The sequence below is a fragment of the Ammospiza nelsoni genome, chromosome 21 (genome assembly GCF_027579445.1).
Source record: "Ammospiza nelsoni isolate bAmmNel1 chromosome 21, bAmmNel1.pri, whole genome shotgun sequence".
NCBI classification, from domain to species: Eukaryota; Metazoa; Chordata; class Aves; order Passeriformes; family Passerellidae; genus Ammospiza; species Ammospiza nelsoni.
This window is the reverse complement of record NC_080653.1, coordinates 10,927,888-10,949,557: the sequence shown is the minus strand read 5'-3', so window position 1 is coordinate 10,949,557 and position 21,670 is coordinate 10,927,888. Positions and strand designations below refer to the sequence as shown.

The 21,670-nt window shown below is 52.0% G+C and overlaps 1 protein-coding gene across 8 annotated transcripts in view; it reads left to right on the top strand.

Moving 5' to 3' along the window:
* The window catches only part of MSI2 (musashi RNA binding protein 2), a 197,129-nt gene that overhangs the window by 135,791 nt on the left and 39,668 nt on the right, over window positions 1–21,670 (top strand). For all 8 annotated transcript variants that reach the window (XM_059486767.1, XM_059486766.1, XM_059486761.1 and 5 more), the window contains 2 exons: window positions 11,274–11,356; window positions 15,342–15,456. In XM_059486767.1, coding sequence (XP_059342750.1) covers window positions 11,274–11,356; window positions 15,342–15,456 — 198 coding nt within the window. The remainder of the gene's footprint in view (window positions 1–11,273; window positions 11,357–15,341; window positions 15,457–21,670) is intronic.

Sequence of the window (21,670 nt, the reverse complement as noted above, 5' to 3'; positions counted from 1 at the left end):
GCCCAGAGGGTCATACTGCACAGCTCAGAGGGATTAGCTTAACCTGAGGCTAAGCTGCTCATTTTTGCTGGTATTTCCCTTGACCCCAGTCAATTATTTCAATTCCTTGAATGGTTTTTTGTTGTTTGGAGCCTGGTTTGTTGTTCCTTTGCGCTGTGATGTATGGAGTGAGCGGGGCAATGGGGAGTCCGTGCTCTCCTGCGCAGGCAGGGCTGGCAGAGCCTGGGGATGCACCCAGGGAGGGTGGGATCCGTGCAGAGCTGCAGGACAGCGTGTCAGGGGGTGTGGGGAGTGCGGCATTTCACCTGGGCAGGGATGCAAGCCAGCAGTAAAGCACAGAGAGGAGAAGCACGGGTGAGGATGGGGGGCTGGCTGCACGCCATGGGGGTACAGCTGTAGGATGGGCCCCCCTTGCTCACCGAGTGGATTTGAGCTGATGCCTCCCCAGGGCGATGCCAGGGCTGCACCAGTGGGCAGGGGGTGTCCCTGCTGGCCGGGTGCTGTGCCTGGGGACTCGGTGACAGCTCCAGCAGCCCGTGCAGGAGCCCCTGCTCACCTGCCCCTTCATCTTGTGGCGCTGGGTGTTACCGAGGGAAGGACACCTGGCTGCTGCCAGCGCAGTGCCCGTCACTGTGCAGCGTGCAGGGGGCTCTGTCAGCTCTGCTGGCAGCCCCGGGCTCGCTGTGTGTGTGTGAGTGTTCGGGGGGCTCTGTGCCCAGCCCTGAGCTGCCTCTGCAGGGTCCGGGTGGGCAGGAGTCACCCTGAGCCAGCGGCTGGGAACGTTCCCCTCAGAGTCACTCTGGAGATGCCTCATTTCTCTGGGGCACCCCAGAACCCACCATGGGGGGGTAAATTCCAGCAGCACAGGCACGGGGAGGCTTCTGGGCTTGGCAGGTGCCTGGAGAGGAGCAGCAGCAGCAGTGGCAGGTTTTAGCCTTGTTCCTCCATCATTTAGCTGCCTTGTGCTTCTCATCCACTTGCTGAAATCAAGCAGAATTTTTTTAAAAATTATTTTTAATTGAAATCTGAATTTTATAATAATGTTAATTTTTATAATTGAATATTATTTAATAATTTTATAATAATTCTAATTAACATTTCAGTTTGGGGAGAGTGGTCAGCTCCAGGGACACAGAGGCTCAGGAGGTGAAGCATGGCCCTGTCACCGACCAGGGGACACACTGATTGCTGGTGCCTTTTGATGCCTTTGAGTCTGAAACTGGAGCATTGCTGGGATGTGGCACAGATGGGCATAGATGGGGGCAGGCTGGGGGTCTGTCCCTCCCAGCCTCCCCATATCTGGCACCCACAAATGCCCCTTGCAGCTGGGCACATGCTGTCCCCCCTCTTTGTCACAGAAAACACAGCTCTGGGCTCTTGATTGCAGAACAGACAACTCTGGGAAAGAATGCTTGCACTTTTTTAATAACCTATTTCTATAATTGAAGGATTTCAGATTTCTTTTGTAAGAGCAAGCGCCTGCTTAAACATGGAGACAAATACAACCAATAATATGTACTTGAAATTTAATGCAGGCTAATTCATTTTGGCACAGTCCCAGATATGCTGATTAAATGGCCTGTGAAGTGCTACAATATCTTGATAATGTACATTCCACATTTGATTATATAATCAATTATGTTGCACCTAATAACATTTAAAATTAGTGGAAAAGCTGTGAGCAGATTGTATCAGGTGCAGAGTGGGTCTTGGGCAGCTTTAAAAAAACTTCTGCCAGGAGGAGCAGGCGTAGATGGATCTTCAAATACTGTTCTTCAGGAAGCCAGAGACTTGATAAAACTCCTAAATTTTATCAAGTTAATTTAGTGACTTTAAATTTTGTTAATTTAGTGACTTGATTTAGAATAAAATAAGCTGTCTGCTGCTCCCCTGGTTTGCTGCTGGCAAAGGGACTCATATTTTCTATCTAGAGCTGACCTTGCACCCCGTGTTCAGAGCAGCCCTGGTGGTGTTGGCAGTAATTCTGTGGTCAGACCCAGGGCTCAGCTCTGCCTGTGGGGCTTTTCCTGCAGGAAAGGGGAACCAGAGCTCCCCTTCCCTGGCTCTTCCCTGCCTGGGGATCTCAGTGTTCACTGCTGTTCCTCCATCACGTGTGACATTTTGCTGGTTCCAGCTGTGGCGCTCGCTGCTCCAGAGGACCCTCAGCTGGGTGATCACTGTCATGGGCAGCCTGAGCTGGAGCCTGGAGCAGCCACGATCATTGGCAAATGATTGTCATTCCTTTGGGGGAGAGAGAGTGCTTTTTGGGTGACTGGCAATGGCAGGTTAGGGGAATTTGGCCTGGCTTTTATGGCCCTCCAGTAGGAGAGGGTTGATGGGAAACAAATGTGTTATGGCCCCAGACAAGCTGTTGCTCCATTTTTTGTTCTGTTTAAAGCAGCACTATCAACCAGTTGGAATATAGGCTTGGAGTATCGCAGGGAGTAATCTAATTAGTATGAAGTCAATTCACTAGTTCCTTTTGTATCTCGTGATTAAATAAGTGGGAAAATGGCTTGAAAATTAGGTGCTAGAACAACCCAATTACATTTCTGTAGCTTTTTGTATTCAATTTCATAAACAATTTTGCTCTTCGCTGGTTAATCAGTGAATGCCTTTTTCCAGTTTGAAAAGCACTTTTGAAATTATAATGCAATTAAATTGTGTGTGGATGTTCTGGCATAGCGAGCGCAGGGCTGGGGGCCTGGCAGCCAGCCACGCTCTACCTTGACAGTAATGAGCTCCTGAGCTGGCAGCTTGCTGGTGTCATTCATGACATTGTCCAGCCATAATATTGGGGTGTGAGAGGCTCTGCTGCCTCTCCTGGGCAGGGCTGGTGCGCTGGCAGGGGCTCAGAGAGCTCATCCCCTGTGCCAGCAGCACCCACAGGGGTTCCTCACTGGGCTCCAGAGCAGCTGCCTCTGTGCTTTTGCCTTTTTTTACCCTCTTTTTTATTCTCTTCATTCTATGAGCCTTTGCAAGACTGGGGGTTGGAGAGGGATGTGGGGGATTGAGTGTTGTTTTCCTAGGGATGAGAAGGAGAACACCTCAGTGTGCTGTTAGCAGAGAATCACAGGATGGTTTGGGGTGGAAGAACCTTAAAGCTCACCCAGTGAGAGTTTCAGTGCTTGCTGTTTGTGCTGTTATTTGTCTCGTGCCCAGTTCAGGCCCTGGGAAGGGTGACCAAGCCTGCCTGATCCCAGGATTTACAGCCCAGCAGCACAAGGGGAGAGGCAGAGAGCTGTGTTAAGAGAAAAAGAAATAGTGCTGGAAATAATGACTTGCTTGGCAGGTTTTAACAAGTTCAGTAATGGTATTAGGTGCCCTTGGCTCAAGATAGTAACCTCCTCTTAAATGATCATTACCTGGCTAATAAAGAGCTCGGAGCGGGTCATTACAGCTTAATTTAGACGTAGCATCCTGTTTGCTTTGCACAGCGTGCCCATCTCTCAGGCTGTTGGATCTATTGCCTGGGTACGTGGGATTGCTTGGGTTTCACACGTGGGGGTCTCCCCAGCCATCCCAGGTGTGCCCTCCCACCCTCACCTGGGGAGCAGGAGCAGGTCTGAGCTCTGAGGGAGGCAGGAGGGGGGTCCAGTCTGTGCCCCCCACACTGTCCCAGCCCCTGCTCCCCCCAACGAGCCCTTGTGCTTCTCTCACCCCATCAGCAGCAAGTTTCATGTGCAAATAATTGCAATAACCAACCCCCACGCGTTATTAATATTTTGAAGGCATCTCTTTGATAAGCCCATCTTTTCAGCCAATTTCCTATTTCTTGGGAAAGCAAAGCATCTTTCCTCCCAGTTTTGTAAATCTGTTGTTAAAAGGAAGAAAAGGAAATGGAAAAAAGGATTCCCCCCCTCCAAACCCTGACACCAGGCTGGGTTCTGTGCTGCCTTTGTCAGCCCTGGATGGAATTATGCATCATGAATAAAAACTGCTGTCAACATGCATTGGGTTCGAAACATTAGAGCATATGGTATGTGATTATCTGTATTGTCATATGCAATAAAGTGAATTTGGATATAATAAAAAATGTAATATTTTAGAAATTTGGTAATAAACTGTGGAGGAATTGACAGGCAGGGAATATCTGATGCCTGTGGGCAAACAGATAAAGATGGCAGGACGTGGCCCTCGGTGGCTGAGGCAGCGCCAGGGGCTGGGTTTCCTGATGGGAGCCTGGCTGGGCTGACTGGCACCCAGGGTGGTGCCCCTTGTCCCTGCTGGCTGCCAGAACCTGCAGGTCTCACTAATGAATAGACAGAAGCACAAGGTTCCCATTCTGGTTGTAGATGGACTAATTGGATTTTACAGATACTTGGGTTTTCTTCTCTGATAGCAGAAGGAAACCTGCTGGAGTCTGCTGTATTCTCCCACCCAGCAGCATTTCCATACTATTGGCTCCTTATGAGGCTGGGAAATCTGTACCTGAGTAACAGGGAGCAGTGAAAGGCTGTGAGGGTGGGGCTGCTCCCAGATAGTGAGGAAAAAGGGAAGGTGGAGATAATTTTCTCCTGCAGGAGCTCCCAGTCCAGCCTGAGCTTTAATCCCGGGCTGCTGACAAATCTGTGACACGGATGTCCCAGCAGAGAGAAGCTGAACTGCGAGCAAACTTCAGGGCCTGCTGTGTAGAGAATTCTGATGGAAAAGTGCAGATGTATCACACGTACCTGCAATTTTTCTTAGGTCACTGCTAATGCTTCTAAATGATCTGCGAGCGCATTAATCGTTTCTGTTAATTAACAATATGATAAAAGTGGCATTTAGCAAGCTCAGCGTAGTGTGCGTCTCAGTCATTATGTACTCAGCGCTTAGGTTTGATTTCAGAACGTTAATAAAATAAAATTTTAATGAAGGTTTGTTGTTATGAAAGATTTATCACCAGGAGTTGAGGTGCTGCTGCCCGAGCGGGGTCTGTGACAGGCACGGGGTCCCTGGCTGCTCCTGCACTGAGAGGGGCTGGGACCCCAGCCCAGCCCTGCCTGGTGCCCCTTGCAGCTGGGAACCTTTGCTGAGAGTGGCTCACTGGGGACAGGGACAGGTCCCTGTGTCCTTCATCACCCCATCCCATCCCATCCCATCCCATCCCATCCCATCCCATCCCTGCCTGGTGCCCCTTGCAGCTGGGAACCTTTGCTGAGAGTGGCTCACTGGGGACAGGGACAGGTCCCTGTGTCCTTCATCCTCCCCTGGGGAAAATCCCTCCCCAGAGCTGCTTTGGGTGGATTGTGCCCCGTTTCACCCCAAGGTGCTTTCTCCTGTTTCTGAGCAGTTCTCACCTTGGGAATGGCCCACAGCCATGGGGGGAAGGAGTGAGCAGCCTGAGCCTTGCAGCTTTCCAGGCAGAAACAGAGGAGGATGCTGGTGCTGCCCTTTGTCCAGCCGTGCTCTGACCGCCGTGCCTGAGCGGGGCTGGCCTCGCTGAGCTGCTCATTTCATTCTGAGAATTCACTCTCCTGTTAGGGAGAATTTACTGACACTTTAAACAGGTGTCTGTGTCTGCCAGGAGAGCCTGCCTGTGCCCCATACCCGAGGTGTGCATTAACACCAGTGGATGTACAGGCAGGTCGTGTCCTGGTGGGTGCCAGCCCCACCACATGCTACAGGTAAGTGAGGATATTTTCCATCCTAGAGCACAGATTTTAACACCATATTCCCCTTCCATCTGCTGTTCTGGTTATCACAAGGGTGAGGTGAGATCCTGGTGGTGCCTTCAGGTGTGCTCACCTGTCTCCCCAGCAAACCCTCCTTGGAGATGAGCTGAAATCTGAGGTGTGTGTCTCAGGTGATGGCTGTGTTCTCTGGGTGTGCAGAATTGCTCCTTTGGAAACCAGAACCTCTCCTTCCTTCCTTCCTTCTTTCCGTGTGTTTGCAGCACAGGAAATTGGAATAGTAGGAAATAACAGCTTTTGTCAGCTTCTGTCCTAGGCAGGCAAGGAAGTGAGGGGGATGCAGAGCACAGGGAATATTTAAGTAATTCTCCAAAGGCACCACAAAGGGAGGTGGCAAAGTCAGGGCTGAGTTTTCAAGTCCTGGCTGTTGGGTTCTGGGGCTGAGCAATGAGTGGCTTCTCCCTGACACAGGATTGAACCCCCAGCTCCCCATTCCCAGACTCTGGTAATGATAGTAGTTAAAAACATCCATGGTTCACTGTCTTCTGGGTAATTAAAATGTCCTATCCCCTCTGCTCATCTGTGTGTTCTGTTCATCTACAAAGACAAGATTTGGTGATCACAGGACTTGGTGTCACATCCCCCACCTGCCAGTTGTTTATTATTATTATTATTAATAATAATAATAATAATAATAATAATAATAATAATAATAATAATAATAATAATAATAATAATAATAATAGTAATAATAATTTTTTTTATAAGACAGCCTGGCAGGCTGGGAGCTTACTAAGGAACTTTTTCCTCTCTGATTACAAGGAATGTGTGAATAAAGTAGAATGGTATTGATTCACACCAATCTATGCATCAACTGTGTAGGAGCCACTTGCAATTCCCAGCAGCACCAGAAAGCTTTGCAACAGGGAGAAATATGACCAGGCAAGTTGAGAAAATAAATTAAACTAGTGTCAACTTTTCTTGTTTCTTCCCTCATTATTAATGGATGGAATGGGGCTCGTTTATCAAGAAGAGGAAAAATTAATTGACACGGGCTTTAATGTTATTATGCCTGGCTTGTCTGGTCACATTTCTTCATTTTTAATTTTTTTTTTACTTTTGAAAGGCATTTTATTACCTTTCACAGGACCAGCTGCCAAAACTATGGGTATAAACAAGGAAGCAGGTGCATAAATAATACCACAGCAGGACTGGACTGTTGTGCATTTCAGTAGCTGAGAGGTGGGTGAGCAGGGCAGCCCCAGAGCCCTGGCACAAAGGGGAGCACAGCCTGAGCTGCTGTTTGCTGATGAAATCAGGCTGGGTGTCAGCACAGCCACTCCTGGGGCAGCTCCCATGGCAGGGCTGGAGGGAGCCCAGGGACCCGTGCCCAGTGGGTGGGGGTCCATGGGGCACCCTGTGTGGCAGGGGGGCCGGCCCTGCACCTGCGAGTGACTCTGGGGTGATTCTTGCTGAGCAGCAGGAGCCAGGTTTGGGCACAGCCCTGCTGGTGTGAGAGGGATGTGCAAACCTCCTCCTCTGTCCTCTCCCTGCTCCCATCTCCTGCCCTTGCAGGGACACTTTCCACTGCCCCAAGTTGCTCCAGGCCCTTTGCACCCTCCCAGGGAGGAATTTCAGTGATCTGTGTCTGCAGGTGGAAGTTGGTGTGATAGGGGTGTGCAGCTCTCCTCCTTTGTCCTCTCCCTGCTCCTGTCTCCTGCCCTGTTCTTTGGGATTGCTGTGCAGGACAAGAGAGCCCTGTGATCCCCTGGTTCCCAGGATATTTCCATGAGCTCTGTGGTTGCTGTAGGTGCAGGAGGAGGATGTCTCAGCTGCAGGCTCACAGCAGTGTGGGCACAGCTCGGGCACAGACAGCACAGCAGAGATTGAGTGACTTGCTCCACATCACCAAGTGGCCTCCAGGCAGCCTGGGACCTAAACCAGGCTCTGGTCGCAGTGTGTTCACCCAGCAGGGCATGTTCCAGGTGGCTGGAGAGCCCCTGGGGCTGTGTCTGCCTGGAGAGCTGGGTTTGGGTGCTGGTGGTGATGGAGGTGCTGTACCTGTGGCATTGCTGTGCCCATCAGAGCTCCCCAGGGTTAACCCAGCATTAGCCTGGGTTTAACCTCTGTGGCCTGGGGTGCAATCACCTTGTTTTGCTCGTGGGAAGGCCAGCAGGGTTTGACAGTGAGACCTTTGCTGGGTGAGCTGCTCTGGTGTCACTGTGCAGGCAGGGAGTGCTCGGTGTGTGCAGCCACAGCTGTGATGCTGTGAGCCAGACCTGGGCTCTGGGAATGGTGCTGCCAGCCAGGGAAGGGAGATGCATTTCACAGCCCTGGTGTCGTCATCTCAGCTATATTTTAGCAAGTTTGACGTAAAAACTCTCAAGTGATGACAAAAGTGTGAAATGGGGTTGATTAGAGTGTGAAAAAACCCAAAATACAGAGCATGGGAGTCCTGACATTTGGTATCTTCAGTCTGGCTTCTTAATAGTATTTATGGCTTCTGACTGTTCCTTTACAGTGTTTTAATCTGTTTGTGGTTTCAGTCCCTTTCTCTGAGCAGTGTTTGTGTTATTTCTGGAATACCATGGCAGAACCTGCTGAGCTGGCTGTGGAGCCACCTTCCCACAGGGCAGCTCTGGGGGCTGAACAGGGCTTGGCATCAAAGGAGGCTTTCACAGAATCCCAGAATCACTGGGGCTGGAAAGGACCTCCAGCATCACTGAGTCCCACCTGTGCCTGATGCCCACCTTGTCCCCAGAGCACTCAGTGCCACCTGCAGCCCTTCCTTGGGCACCTCCAGGGATGGGCACTCCAAACCTCCCTGGGCAGTTCCTTCCAGCCCTTTCCATGAATAAATTCCTCCTGATTTCTTCTCTTTTCTGCTGTCAGGGTGTGCTGGAGGACGTGTCCTGCACCACTGGGTGTCTGGTGTCTGGGCTGGCATCACTTGGGTACCTGTTGGTGCCCATGAACAGCAATGAATGGAGTGGCCTGACTCCTTTGGCAGCAGATGAATGGAGTGGAATAACTCCTCGTTCCCAGGAGATTCCAGAGGAGGGTTTTTCACCTGAAGGTCATGGATACATGTCTCAGCTTCCTTTAGTGCTGGTGCTTGGCTCAGAGCCTCTCGTTTGGGGCATCTGTTTGCCTCTTACTTTATTTTTCTCCCTCTTCTTTGTCTTTTCTTTTACAGAAAAGATTATTCAAATGAATATTCAGTTTTATTCATTTGAATAAAAAACCCAACCGTTTGACTCTGTTAAATGCTTATCTCTTAAATAGAGCTTGTTAGCTTCCAATAATAGCTTCATTCAGAAGGATGCAGTATAATTTCATTTTAAAACGTGTGCTCCTTGACAACCAGAATCCTATTTCTGTCACCGTTTTCAACAGCCGCCTTTGTTTTGGGTTAATCTTTTCCTTGCACTTTCTGAGAACCAGCTTTTTGTTGACTCTTAGTACCTCTCAGAAGAAATAATTGTCTATTTAGCCCAGGAAGGTTTCTGAGAGTTTTGGTAATTTAAATATGAGTTTGTATTCATTATGGGAACTAATAAGACTGAGCGTGCGGGGGGATCTTTGTGTGGGTGCAGTTATTAAAAGTTGGATTTGATACCCACAAAGTGGAACAAGGAAAGAATCACGGAATGGGTGGGTTGGAAGGAACCTCAAGGTGCTCATCCCACCCCCTGCCATGGCAGGGACACCTTCCACTGTCCCAGGCTGCTCCAGGGAGGAATTTCAGTGCTGTGCCTGCGGGTGGAAATCCTCTGCTTGCTCCCGCTGTGTGTGAGGTGTTGGGCACTGTAGAGGTCACCTCTGCTTTTCCTCTCCTTTTCCTCTCCAGGCCAGTCTGACCAAGTGCCACAGACCTCTCAGAAACCCACAAATGCCTGCTAACACCTACAGATTGTTATTTTATTGTTGTAAAATCTGGAAATGGAGAAAGCCGGGTGGCCATCTGATTTAATCACACAAATAATTTCCTGATAAACCTGTGCTTAAGCCATATGGAGTGGGATGAGGGTGGGAGTTTTGTTTCAGTCCAGACACGTCCTGAGCGCAGCGGCTTCCTTGGTGCTCACATATTAGGGCTAATCTCCTAAATTCCCTCTGCCCTCCGTGCTGGCACCGACGCCTAACACAAGCTGAAAGAGGAATCCTCAGCTGCAGCACTCGCTAATGAGCTGCTAATGATGAAGATGGTGCTGGTGCTGGAGCAATTAATGACTTGTGGCCCCAGCCCGGCCATCTCATCCCTGGTCCAGGCTGTGCTCCCGGCTCTGGGATTGCTGGGATGCCACATTCGGGCAGCCAACCACAAAAATCCCGGGTTTAACCGCACGTCTGTTCGAGGTACATTTAAATGGAGTCATTTAGAAGGCAAATGAAAGACGTGAGGTATGTAAAAAATGGAAGCTGCTGGCAGCTCGAGGTGCAGAGCAGAGCAGGGTGGTGAGCCCGGTGTGCTGTGGATGCCTTGGAGGGAGGCTGGAACCATTGCTGGGGATCCTTCGGGTCTGGAGGGGAATGGGAGCATTCCCCAGGGCTGCAGGTGCTGTGCAGTGCCAGAAGAGCCCCCAGGGCTCACCTGGAAATGTCCTTTGCTCCCCATGCACTGTCCCTGTCCCTGTCCCTGTGCTGTGCTTCACCAGGGCACAGTCCTGCAGCTCCCAGTTTGGGATGCACTTCATCCTCTCATTAAAGCCTTTAGGTTCCGTTGGCATAATTAGTGTCGGTGTTAACTCGTGGAGCCCTCTCCAGCACACGAACTGGGGTTTTTCATCAGCCTGAGGTGTTTGTTAAGGCGGGAGCAGGGGGGCTGCCAGACCCCTCCAGTGCACAGCCACAGGCAGGCAGCAGGCATCAAACAGCCCAAGCCAGCCCAAATCCTGGGCTCTTTGAAGCAGCACTGAGCACAGAGGAGTGATTAGATCAGAGCCCGAAGTGTAATGGGTTCCTGGAGGCCTCAGGATGTCCTGACGAGGTATTAGAGGAAGTAATTCAGGAAGAAAGGGACAAATAACCGCCTCCGGAGCGGGGCTGACCCGGCAGCCAGAGCACACACAGCACACAGGGCTGCTCTGTGTTTGGGAGGCGCTGGGGTTCTTCTCCTTGCCAGGGGTAAATGAGGAATCATCCTCTGTCTTCCCGGATTTTTATGGTTTTTGGGTCGTGTAATGAGTCAGCTCTAATGGAGAAGTCCCGTGGAATTAAACAAGAGATGAAATCAATATGGTTCCATAGAAATATAATTGGGTTTTGTAGAGATTGCTCTTAAAAACCTATAAGGTGTAAAGGAAAATACAGCCTTATTGTAGCTTCCGAGCCATCATGTAACTGGGGTGTAACTATCCATTAAATTCTGCAGGATGGATCAAAAAATCCATGAGGAGGTTTTAATTCTCCATTAAATCCTATGGAAGAGCTGGAACAGAGCAGTATTAATTTTCCCTGAGACAATGCTTCTTCCCTCCATTAGGCTGCAATGAGCTCAGGAACAGCTCCATAGGCAGCAGGTGTAGCCACACGTGTGCTGTTATGGAAGTTTTCCAAAAGTCCCGGTGGCTAAATAATGCTTTATTAAAACAAAATTGTTAAATTTAACTAATGTTTTCCTCACCTCCTCCCCTTTTTTGTATCTTTATCAAACAGGATTTGGCTTCGTAACTTTCGAAAACGAAGACGTGGTGGAAAAAGTCTGTGAAATTCATTTCCACGAAATCAATAATAAAATGGTGAGTGTTGGTGCTGATGCTGTGGGGGTGCCAGGGGGCTCTGAGCCGCCCTCCCTGACGTGTGCCATGCCCGGGGATGGGTGCTGGGGGTCAGGGTGCTGAGCTGGGGCACTGCCCAGCCCCTGCTGGTCCCCACAGCTCCCCAGAGCAGCGTTTGGTGTCAGAGCCCTTGGGCAGGGTGTGAGTGGAGCTCCAGCCCAGCTGAAGTTGCTCCTCAGTGGCACGCAGGTCCCAGGTTGTGGGTTGCCCTGAGCCAGATGAAAAGGGGCATTTGTATTTCAATTGCCGCGGTAACTTTGATATTTTCGGCTAAAATATTCTTTTTCCCTTTGTCAAAACATCCTTTGCTTCTCAAATGTGTATTCAGATATGCATTGTATATCGGTCTGATATGTGTTCACAGACTTTAAATTTAATAATAGAGCTTTTAGTGTGGATAAGATCAAAGCAATCTCCTTGGCATATGCTGGAGGCCTGATTCAATATTTGACTTGCTAATTTTTCCCAGGGCACTGAAATAATATTCCTCATATTGTTGCTCCCTGCAATATGCATCTGAAATAAAAGTGAGGGTCCCCTTGGCCAAGTGTGGGGTGGGTGTGGGCAGGGCTGGGGCAGTGCCCCTGCTCCTGTGGGGAGTCTCTGGCTCCACTTCCCATGGATGCTGTGGATGTGCCTGTCCCATTGCCCCTCCTGCACTGGGCTCTCCTGCCTGTCTTTGGGCTGGGGGAGCCTCATTCCCTTTGTATGGATCCTAAATGCTGCTAATCTGCCTTAAAACAAAGGAGCAGAACAAACCCCAGCCTCCCTCACCCAACAGAGCCAGTGACAAGTTAGAAACAATCCCTAAATGTGAATTTAGGGATTGTAAAGTGGGAGGGAAGAGCTCCCCTCCAGGATTTTCCTGTCCAAGCAGGAGGGCACACTCCATAGGGTTGGTTACTCCCCAGGAGAGGCTTTTCTGTGGAGCAGAACGGGCCTGGGGAGGTGCAGGGGGAGCAGCAGGTGCTGTGAGCCCCAGGCAGGGTCAGTGTTTGGTGCTTCATCCCTGTATCTGCACCCGTGGGCTGCGAAAGCCTCACCTGGCCCTGGGCATCTCCTGGGAGGGAGGAACAGCACAGAGCTCTGGGGAGGATTCCTTCCCAGGCTGCCCAGGAAGGGAGCAGGGAGCATGGGACAGGCTGCAAACACTCCAGGAACGTCAGGAAGAGCAAGAGAGGCAGTTTGGAGTGTTGGTGTTTGTTGTTGGGTAATTAAAATGTCCCCTTCCCACTCCCGTGCCCGCTCAGTGCCCCCTCCAGGTGCCGCCATCTCTGAGTGTTCCCTTCGTGTCCCTCCGTCAGCCCTGACTGTGAAAGCAGCCCACGGGCAGGGGACGAGACACGATCCTGTCTTGGGACTGAGTCATGGCCCTGAGCTGTGGCTGCAGCTGGATGCAGGGCCAGGGAGCTGTGTGTGTGTGTGACAGGAGCTGGGGCTGCCACACAGCTGCCGTGGGGCAGTGCTGGGGTCCTGTCACACTGGGATTGTGTCCCCCTGTGTCCCTGAGCCACGGAGGGGAGCAGCTCTCACAGGCCCAGCCCGAGGCCGTGGGGTTTGGTGAGCTGGGACTGGGACACCCTGTCCTCATCCTTGTCCCCATCCCTGCCCGTGTCCCTGTCCCCATCTCTGTCCCCATCCTTCCCATGTCCCTGTCCCCCTCCCTGCCCGTGTCCCTGTCCGTGTCCCTGTCCCCTCCCTGCCCCTGTCCCTGTCCCCATCTCTGTCCCCATCCTTCCCATGTCCCTGTCCCCTCCCTGCCCATGTCCCTGCCCGTGTCCCTGTGCCATCCCTGTCCCCGTGCCCAGCTGGCTCCATGGGCTGGGGCTGTTGTTCCCCCAGCTCCCTCCTCCTGCTGCTGCTGTCCTGGCCGTGTCCCCAAGGCAGGGCAGGCAGAGGGCAGCAGGGCCGCTGCTCCCCAGCCTATTTCCAGCTCCAGCCTCCCTGGCAGGCTATTTTTAGCTCATCCATTCTGCTCCTGTTGCCATCCATAAAGCTTAGAATGTCAAATGTAATATTAAACGAGCAGTGGGACAGTGAAAAGAAAATGCCAGCGAGGTATTTAATAAATGGAAGTTGGAATTTATGTGGGAGGCCAGAGATGCTCCAAACATTGCAGGGGGACAATAAACCCAAACGAGCTGTCCTCAGGCTGTTGTTCCCTTGACAGGAGCAGGTGCTTTGCAAAGAGACACCTGTTTCTCTAAGGAAGAGTAAAAGTAGCTGGAAGAGAAATGTGGTGGAGTAATTACTTAGATCCCACTGTGTGGAGTCATGCACACCCTGGGTATGGTGCTGAGGAGAGGGGTGATGAGCTGGAGTCAAGCTCTCATGTCAGGCTCTCGAGCAGCTGACTGAAATGTTGGCTATTCTAGAGCAGGCTGTGGCACTCCCAGCACCTGTGGCTCTTCTTCCCTCTCAGGGTGGGATTTTGCAGGTTTTGTGGGCCTTGGGCACTTCCAGGGATCCAGGGGCAGCCACAGCTTCTCTGGGCACCCTGTGCCAGGGCCTGTCCCAGACCCTTTAATTCCAAGCCCCAGCCACTGGTCAGTAATGTGGTAGATAACAGACCCACAACTCAGTGCATTTTTTGAATTTAGCTGAAAGCCCTGTGCTGCTGCCTGGTGTGGCTGGCCTGGTGTGAGTGACACGTTGTCCCCAAGGTGATTGCAGCCCCTCGCACGTGGCTGGCACAACAAAGTCTCCTTGTCTTTGGGTGGCTCAATGGGGGTTTGTGCATTGTGGATATTCACGTTCTGCTTTCCCTGGAAAGCTGTTAGCCAGGGGTTTGTGAGACATCCTGGGCTGAGGGCTGACAGCCTGTTTTGTTGTGCTGGGTATAAGAGGCTTTTCACTCCCCAGCTCAGCCCTCCTGGCTTCCCATGGCTGAGACTGCTCTGCCTGACCCAGGAGTACCCCAGTGCAAGGTTAATTCTCCAAACTAGACTAAACAAAAATAGTGAATTTTAGTTTCCCTGCCTTTTTTTTCTTTTCTTTTTTTATTTTTTTAGCCTTAGAATTAAGCCTTTCTTTGTTGGGCTGCTGAAAGTGTAGCACATCCTCCTATGAGGAGGTGGAAAAAATCTGGAAATTATTAAGGTTCCCAGAAACTCTGAATTGAAAGTTTGAGTGAGGTCCAGATGTGTGTACAAAGACCCTTATCAGGCACTCTCAGGGGCAATTCTGTATGGAGCTGAATCCTGACTCATAAATCCATGTACATTTCCTCTTGGAGAAGCCCCATTGCCTGTCCTGCCACATGTGGGACATCCCTCCAGGGCTTTGCCCTAAAGGTAGCTGTGGCTTTGGAACGTCCTGGCCATCTCTATCCCCTTTCCTGCAAGGACAGGGGGAAGAATCTGCTTTTGCTGTTGATGAAGAGGCACCATCCAGGTCCCCAGGATATATCCATGCTGTGGTGCTCCACTCCTGTGCCCGCATTGTCCCAGTTTGCTGCTGGGATAGTGCATGGGCAGCTTGAGCAGCTTCCCAAGGCAGCAGGAGTAACTGAAAGTGAAAGAACGCAGATCCTTTATTAATAGGGTTTGCAGAAATTTTCTGCTGGGTAGAAATATCGATTCTTTATTCCTATTTTAAAAGGAGCTTTTTGTAATGATCACTGGGAGTCGTCGCGCGTTATCGATTGCAGTGGAGCCGCGCTGGAGCCCTCCCTCCATTCATCCTTCTCCCACTAGTGCTGGCTCCCTTTCAGGAGCACAGAACTCCTTAAATCAGCACTTGTGTCATCTTTGGGGGCTGCAGTGGGTGGTTAAGGAGACACACACGTTTGCTCTTCCAGCCGTGGTTCCGCTGTGCTGGAAGTTCACCTTTGAGCGGGGAGGCAGGTGCTAAAAATAAACCTCCCCCCCTTAAGTGGATCAGTTCTGCATTTGACATTTACATGGAATTCATTTGCATCTCATTTGTACGTGTTTCTGCTCAATAGGTAGAATGTAAGAAAGCACAACCTAAAGAAGTGATGTTTCCACCAGGGACGAGAGGAAGGGCACGTGGATTGCCGTACACCATGGACGCGTTCATGCTAGGGATGGGAATGTTGGGTAAGTGCAGATCCCCACACCTGTGTGGGTGCCAGCCTGCAACTTTAGCAGGGGTGGAGTGAAGAAAATAATCCTGTCTGTGCTAAATGATTAACTCTCAAACCCCCCCCCCCCCCCCCAGCCTGGAATATAAAAAATTTGCATTTAAATGGATGTTTTAAATAGCCTGTTTTACTCTTACTCACAAAAATAGAATGATGAAAGATGCAGTGTGTTCATTCTGACTAAAAATGATCTCTCCCCTTTTTCAGAGGAATTGAGTCACACATTATTCCCCTTCTTTTAAAGGTAGCTTTGACAGTTCAGCACAGATAATTGAAAATCTTGCTGGTTCTTAAATGGCATGGATGGAGGAAGTGGGGGGATGCGGAACAGGACAGGTCGCAACAATAATTACAAGTTTCAAGGAGATGGAATGGTATTTTAGTCCTGAGTATTGTGTCCAGAAAATACTAATTAAATGGGATAAATGATACTTAATGGCAAATTCCTATTTGTGCAGGAGGTCTATTTAGTTATAATTGGTTCTCATTTGTTTCTGCCTAGATAATTCTTTCTAAATAATGTGACAACCCCAGTTACTCTGTTCTCGGCCAAAATGCTGCTAATCCATTGCCAATGTTTTTTTTTTGTAAAACACCGTACATTTTAAACTTTCTGCTCCCTTTGTATCCCTGGAGTTCCCCTCAGTTGCCACCTCCTGTGCCCATGAAGCACATGGGAATGGGAGGGCAGTCTGGAGGTGTCTCCAGGCAGCAGTGAGCCTTTCCCAGGCCAGTCCTCCTTCAGGATGCTTTGACTTCCCTGTCCTGGGTTTAGATGATCCCAGAAGCCAAGCACAAAGCCCAGCCTTGGGGTCTGGGTCTCCTGAGCTCTGCTGAGCAGATTCAGGGTCTGGCTGAGATGCTGCAGGACCCCCAGAGCCCCTGGGGTGGGTGTCAGGCCTGAGGACCCAGTTCCTGCAAGGATCAGGCTGCTACACTGAGGTGTCTGACACCAGGCACTGCTTGATTTGATAGGAAGAACTTGCTGCCATGTTTGCTTTATCTCAGAATTAATAGTGCTTCTGTTGGTGTGGCTGGGGTGATCCATTTCTGGATGTGTAATCAGGTTATTGCAGCTCATCATCTGTTTTGCTGTCCCCACGCTCCACCGCCACCCTGCCCCACAGTGTTTGGAAATCACATTTTATGCTTTAAATATTTATCTTGCTCTAGTCAGCCTGTGATTTCGTTACCTGTGTGTTCCTATTCCCTGAGCCACTGTACTTGAATTGTGCTGTTCCTCTCCCACCTGGGCTGCCCGAGGTGGGGTGTGGAGGGATGGCATCATCCTCCACCGTGTGCCCTCAGCCCTTTTCCTTGCACTGGGCACAGAGGGGATGGAGCTGGATCCACCCCAGTGTCCTGAAGGGAAAATTCAGCCCAGGGGTGCAGCGTGAATCCATTCCCACTGGGGTTTCTCTCTGGAAAAGGATTATCTCGAGCTGTGAGCATTAAGGGAAGCAGCCATCAGTGAGTGGAACTGCCCAGAGGGAGAGCTGGGGCACCTGTTGGTGCTGCTGCAGTGGGGTCACCCTGGCCAGGGCACCTCCAGCCAGTCCCACACTGCTCTCCCTGCGTTTCAGATTGGGGGGACTGGCTGAGCATTGCTGATTGATCCATGGTGAAGGCCAGATGCTTCATTATCCACTCGAGCTGCTTTTTCATCTTCCAAGTTGCCGCTTGCTACCGTGGCACCGTGTTAAATAATTAAGTGCTAGACAAGGAGATTGCAGCACGGGAGAGCAGAGCTGCTGGATGGCCCTCAGAAAGCCCCTGTTTCAAAGGCTGCAGAGCCCATCCCTGCAGGAAGAGGGGCATAATTAACCCATCAAATGATCAGACACAGAGTTCCATCACTGCTGCTGCTGATTGTTCTGTGGGGACTCACGAGGCCAGGTCAGGTCTGCCCCATTCTGTTCCTTGCCCAGCTGGACTGAGCCAGAGCGACTGGGGCTGCTCTGGAAGGGATTTTGTACCTGTTTGCAGAAATCCTTGCTCAAGGTCACCTTCTGCAGCTGCTGTTCCTGGGCAGAGGAGGGAATCAGAGGAACGAAGGCACGAGACAACCCCAAGGAAGGAGCGGGGAGCGGCTCCCTCCAAAGCTATTAAGGAAGTTGGTCTTTTTCATTAATCACAGCCTCCCCAAGGAGCCTGCAGCAGCCAGGGTCTAAAGGTGCGCAGGCAGCCGCTTCTGTGATGATTTGGTTGATTGGAGCAAAATTAAAGTGTTCTGAAAGGATTTTTTGACTGGGAGAGCGGGGGCAGGCTGAGCCTTCTGCTGGGCTGGCCGGGGCTGGGACTGCTGCTCTCAGGGAGAGCAGGGCTTTAATCAGCCTCTCTGCACAAGGAGTGGAGCAGTCAGCCCCACTCCTCTCCCTGAGCAGCAGAGTCAGCCCCACTGCTCTCGCTGTGAGCCCAGCCAGCAGTCAGAGCTGCTCCCCAGCCCCTTGGATGCTCACAGACAGGCTCTGTGTGGCTGAGTGGGAGCAGTTTGGTGACCAAGGACTCTCTGTGCCTGGAGCCTCACGCTGGCCCCTGGCCCTGGTGTGCTCCGTCACCCAAGGGTGTGTGGGTGTCACAGCACTGCCCCAAAGCTTTCTGTGCTCAGTTCAGGTCTGTGCCTGGAAACTTGTAGAGAAGAGAGCAGCAGAGGAGCAGCATTAAGGGGAGATGGTTTTTGTGTCCCCTCTCATCTGGAGCTGCTCTCTGTGTCTGGGACACTGCAGTCACCACAGTGGTGGCACACAGCTCTGGAGGTGACCCTGTGCTGCCTGCCTCGAGCTGGGGCTGGCAGCACTCATTTCTCCTGGTGCTGGGCATCATGTTGGTGTTTAATGTTAGAACTGGGCTCCCTTTAGCTTGCACACCCCTCCAGGGCTGGAAGCACTCAGCCCCCAGGCTCACAGCCCGTAGTGCTGGAGGGATATGAGGTGGGAACAGATTTGGGAAGGTCCTGGCAGGGCTCTGTGTTCCTGCTCACGCTCAGTCTAGGCGGGCTGAGCTCATGCATTAGGGAAGCTTGTGCCCTTCAAAGAAAGTCATTCCTTTTCCACCAGACACTGTTCAGTGGAGTAGCAGCTGCAACTCAGAGCAACATTTGGAGACAACAGCTTCCTTGCATTTTCTGGAGCATTTGAACTAATTTTGCACGGGTCCCCTGGCTCCTGTGTGCTCAGCATTCCCACATATTGACCATGAGCTTTTGTCCACCCCATTAGCAAATTTTAAAATGAAAAGACATTTCCAGAGCCTGGACAGGAGCTGGGTAGAAGCAGTGGTGTGAAAGTGGTTTGGCTGCTGGTTTGAGTTCTGCTTCTGTGCACAGGACAGTCTTGCTTGGAAGGAGGCAATGCAGTCAAAACTTGGATTTTTGGTTTACTTACCAGGAATTGGTCACTCCTCAGGACTACCAAGGCAAATCAGCTTCTCAGTGCAGGATGAAGATGGCACCTAATGGGAATGTTGGGCAGGTCAGCAGGGCCATCCTTTGGCCTGATGAAGCATCCATGTAGGCATGGTGTTAAACACCATTGATATTCAGCCAGGCAATGTCCCCACGAGGATCAGGCTTCGAGTCGTTAGAGCAGAGCTGGGCACTGCAGCAGTAAATGAAGAGGAAAATTGAAGTAATGTTGTATTATAAATTTATGATTTCATCTGCCTGACTTTGAGAGCGCTGAGTGCTGGCGGTGCCAGCCGAGCCCCCGGGCAGCTTGGCTGCTGCTGGGGCTGTCGGGCACTGCCAGGGCTGGCCAGGGACAGCAGGGCTGCCCTGGGGTCAGAGCCAGGGCCGTGCCAGGGCAGGCAGGCAGCAGCAGAGGGGGCATCCAAAGCACCGGGGCAGTGCCATGCCCCACCGTGCTGGTCCGGCTGGGGACACAGGTGCCACACCTGCAGAGCTCAGGTGCTGCCCAGCACCGTGCCCTGGCAGTTGTGAGCTGGCAGATGTGCTTCACAACTGTCTGAGACAGAGCAAACTGAGTTCCTGCTCTTGGCAAGGAGAGAGGGGCTGCAGTGGACGCTGCAGAGCGATTTTTCAGGGGTGTTAATGGCACTACTTACTTAGCAAACAATCCATTTATCAATAGTGTTGCTTAAATAAAAAAAAAAAAAAAAAAGGAAAAAAGGTTTGTAAAGCTTAACTCTGAAAGATCTGACTTAATGACAGAGGTGATTAATTTCAGAGGGAATCCAGCTGTTGGGCTGTGCAAGGAGGGCTCAGCAGTGTGTGCATACCCTGGGCGTCGCGGGGCTGCCTTCCCTGGCACTGCCTAATCCCACATCAGAATCCACCCAGGCATTTTTATCTCCCACTTCTAGATTATGATTTATAGCGTGCTGCACATATGTGTGAATCTGATCGGAAATGGAGGGGCTTGCTGCAGCAGGAGAGCAGCTGAGTGATGGATGGGTGTGTTACAGGATGGATCCAGGCAGGGCAGGAGCCCCCACAAGAGCTGCTGAGCCTGCTCTGGGCTCCAGCCCAGCTGCTGCCGACATTCCCACTGGCTTCAGACAGCAGGACAGAACTTGTCCTGATGGAAAAGTTGGAGAGGCCTGGGCTGATGCTGAGGCTCGTTCTGTGCCCTGGAATTGTGCGGGGTGGTGCCTGCTTTTAGGAAAACTGAGTGAGGAAATGTTGAGGATCAGTGTGAGGTTAGAATTTCACGAAACCGCCTGAGTGCACAGGACACCTTGGGACATTGAACATCCAGGTCAGAGCAAGTGGCCCCTGTGGGACCAGAGGGAATGGCTTGGGGAAGTTAAAATGGGGTGGCCCAGTGTGTGACCAGGGCCCAGTGTGTGACCCCAGGGCACCGTGTGTGACCCCAGGACACAGTGTGTGACCAGGGCACCGTGTGTGACCCCAGGACACAGTGTGTGACCCCAGGACACAGTGTGTGACCCCAGGGCACAGTGTGTGACCCCAGGACACAGTGTGTGACCCCAGGGCACAGTGTGTGACCAGGGCCCAGTGTGTGACCCCAGGACACAGTGTGTGACCAGGGCACCGTGTGTGACCCCAGGGCACCGTGTGTGACCCCAGGACACAGTGTGTGACCCCAGGACACAGTGTGTGACCCCAGGGCCCGGTGTGTGACCCCAGGGCACAGTGTGTGACCCCAGGGCACCGTGTGTGACCCCAGGACACAGTGTGTGACCCCAGGACACAGTATGTGACCCCAGGACACAGTGTGTGACCCCAGGACACAGTGTGTGACCCCAGGACACAGTGTGTGACCCCAGGGCCCGGTGTGTGACCAGGGCACCGTGTGTGACCCCAGGGCCCAGTGTGTGACCCCAGGACACAGTGTGTGACCAGGGCACGGTGTGTGACCCCAGGACACAGTGTGTGACCCCAGGACACAGTGTGTGACCAGGGCACGGTGTGTGACCCCAGGACACAGTGTGTGACCCCAGGACACAGTGTGTGACCAGGGCACCGTGTGTGACCCCAGGACACAGTGTGTGACCAGGGCACCGTGTGTGACCCCAGGACACAGTGTGTGACCAGGGCACCGTGTGTGACCCCAGGGCACCGTGTGTGACCCCAGGACACAGTGTGTGACCCCAGGACACAGTGTGTGACCCCAGGGCCCGGTGTGTGACCAGGGCACCGTGTGTGACCCCAGGGCCCAGTGTGTGACCCCAGGACACAGTGTGTGACCAGGGCACGGTGTGTGACCCCAGGACACAGTGTGTGACCCCAGGACACAGTGTGTGACCAGGGCACGGTGTGTGACCCCAGGACACAGTGTGTGACCCCAGGACACAGTGTGTGACCAGGGCACCGTGTGTGACCCCAGGACACAGTGTGTGACCAGGGCACCGTGTGTGACCCCAGGACACAGTGTGTGACCAGGGCACCGTGTGTGACCAGGGCACGGTGTGTGACCCCAGGGCACCGTGTGTGACCCCAGGGCACCGTGTGTGACCCCAGGACACAGTGTGTGACCAGGGCACGGTGTGTGACCCCAGGACACAGTGTGTGACCCCAGGGCACCATGTGTGACCAGGGCACCGTGTGTGACCCCAGGGCACGGTGTGTGACCAGGGCTGCTGCCAGCCCGCTCATGGCCAGGGCTCTGTGGGACATCCAGCACTTTCCTCCACAGGCAGGAGAGTGAAGCCAGCAGAGTTGCCACCTTGTGCTTTCGCTGTTTTATTCA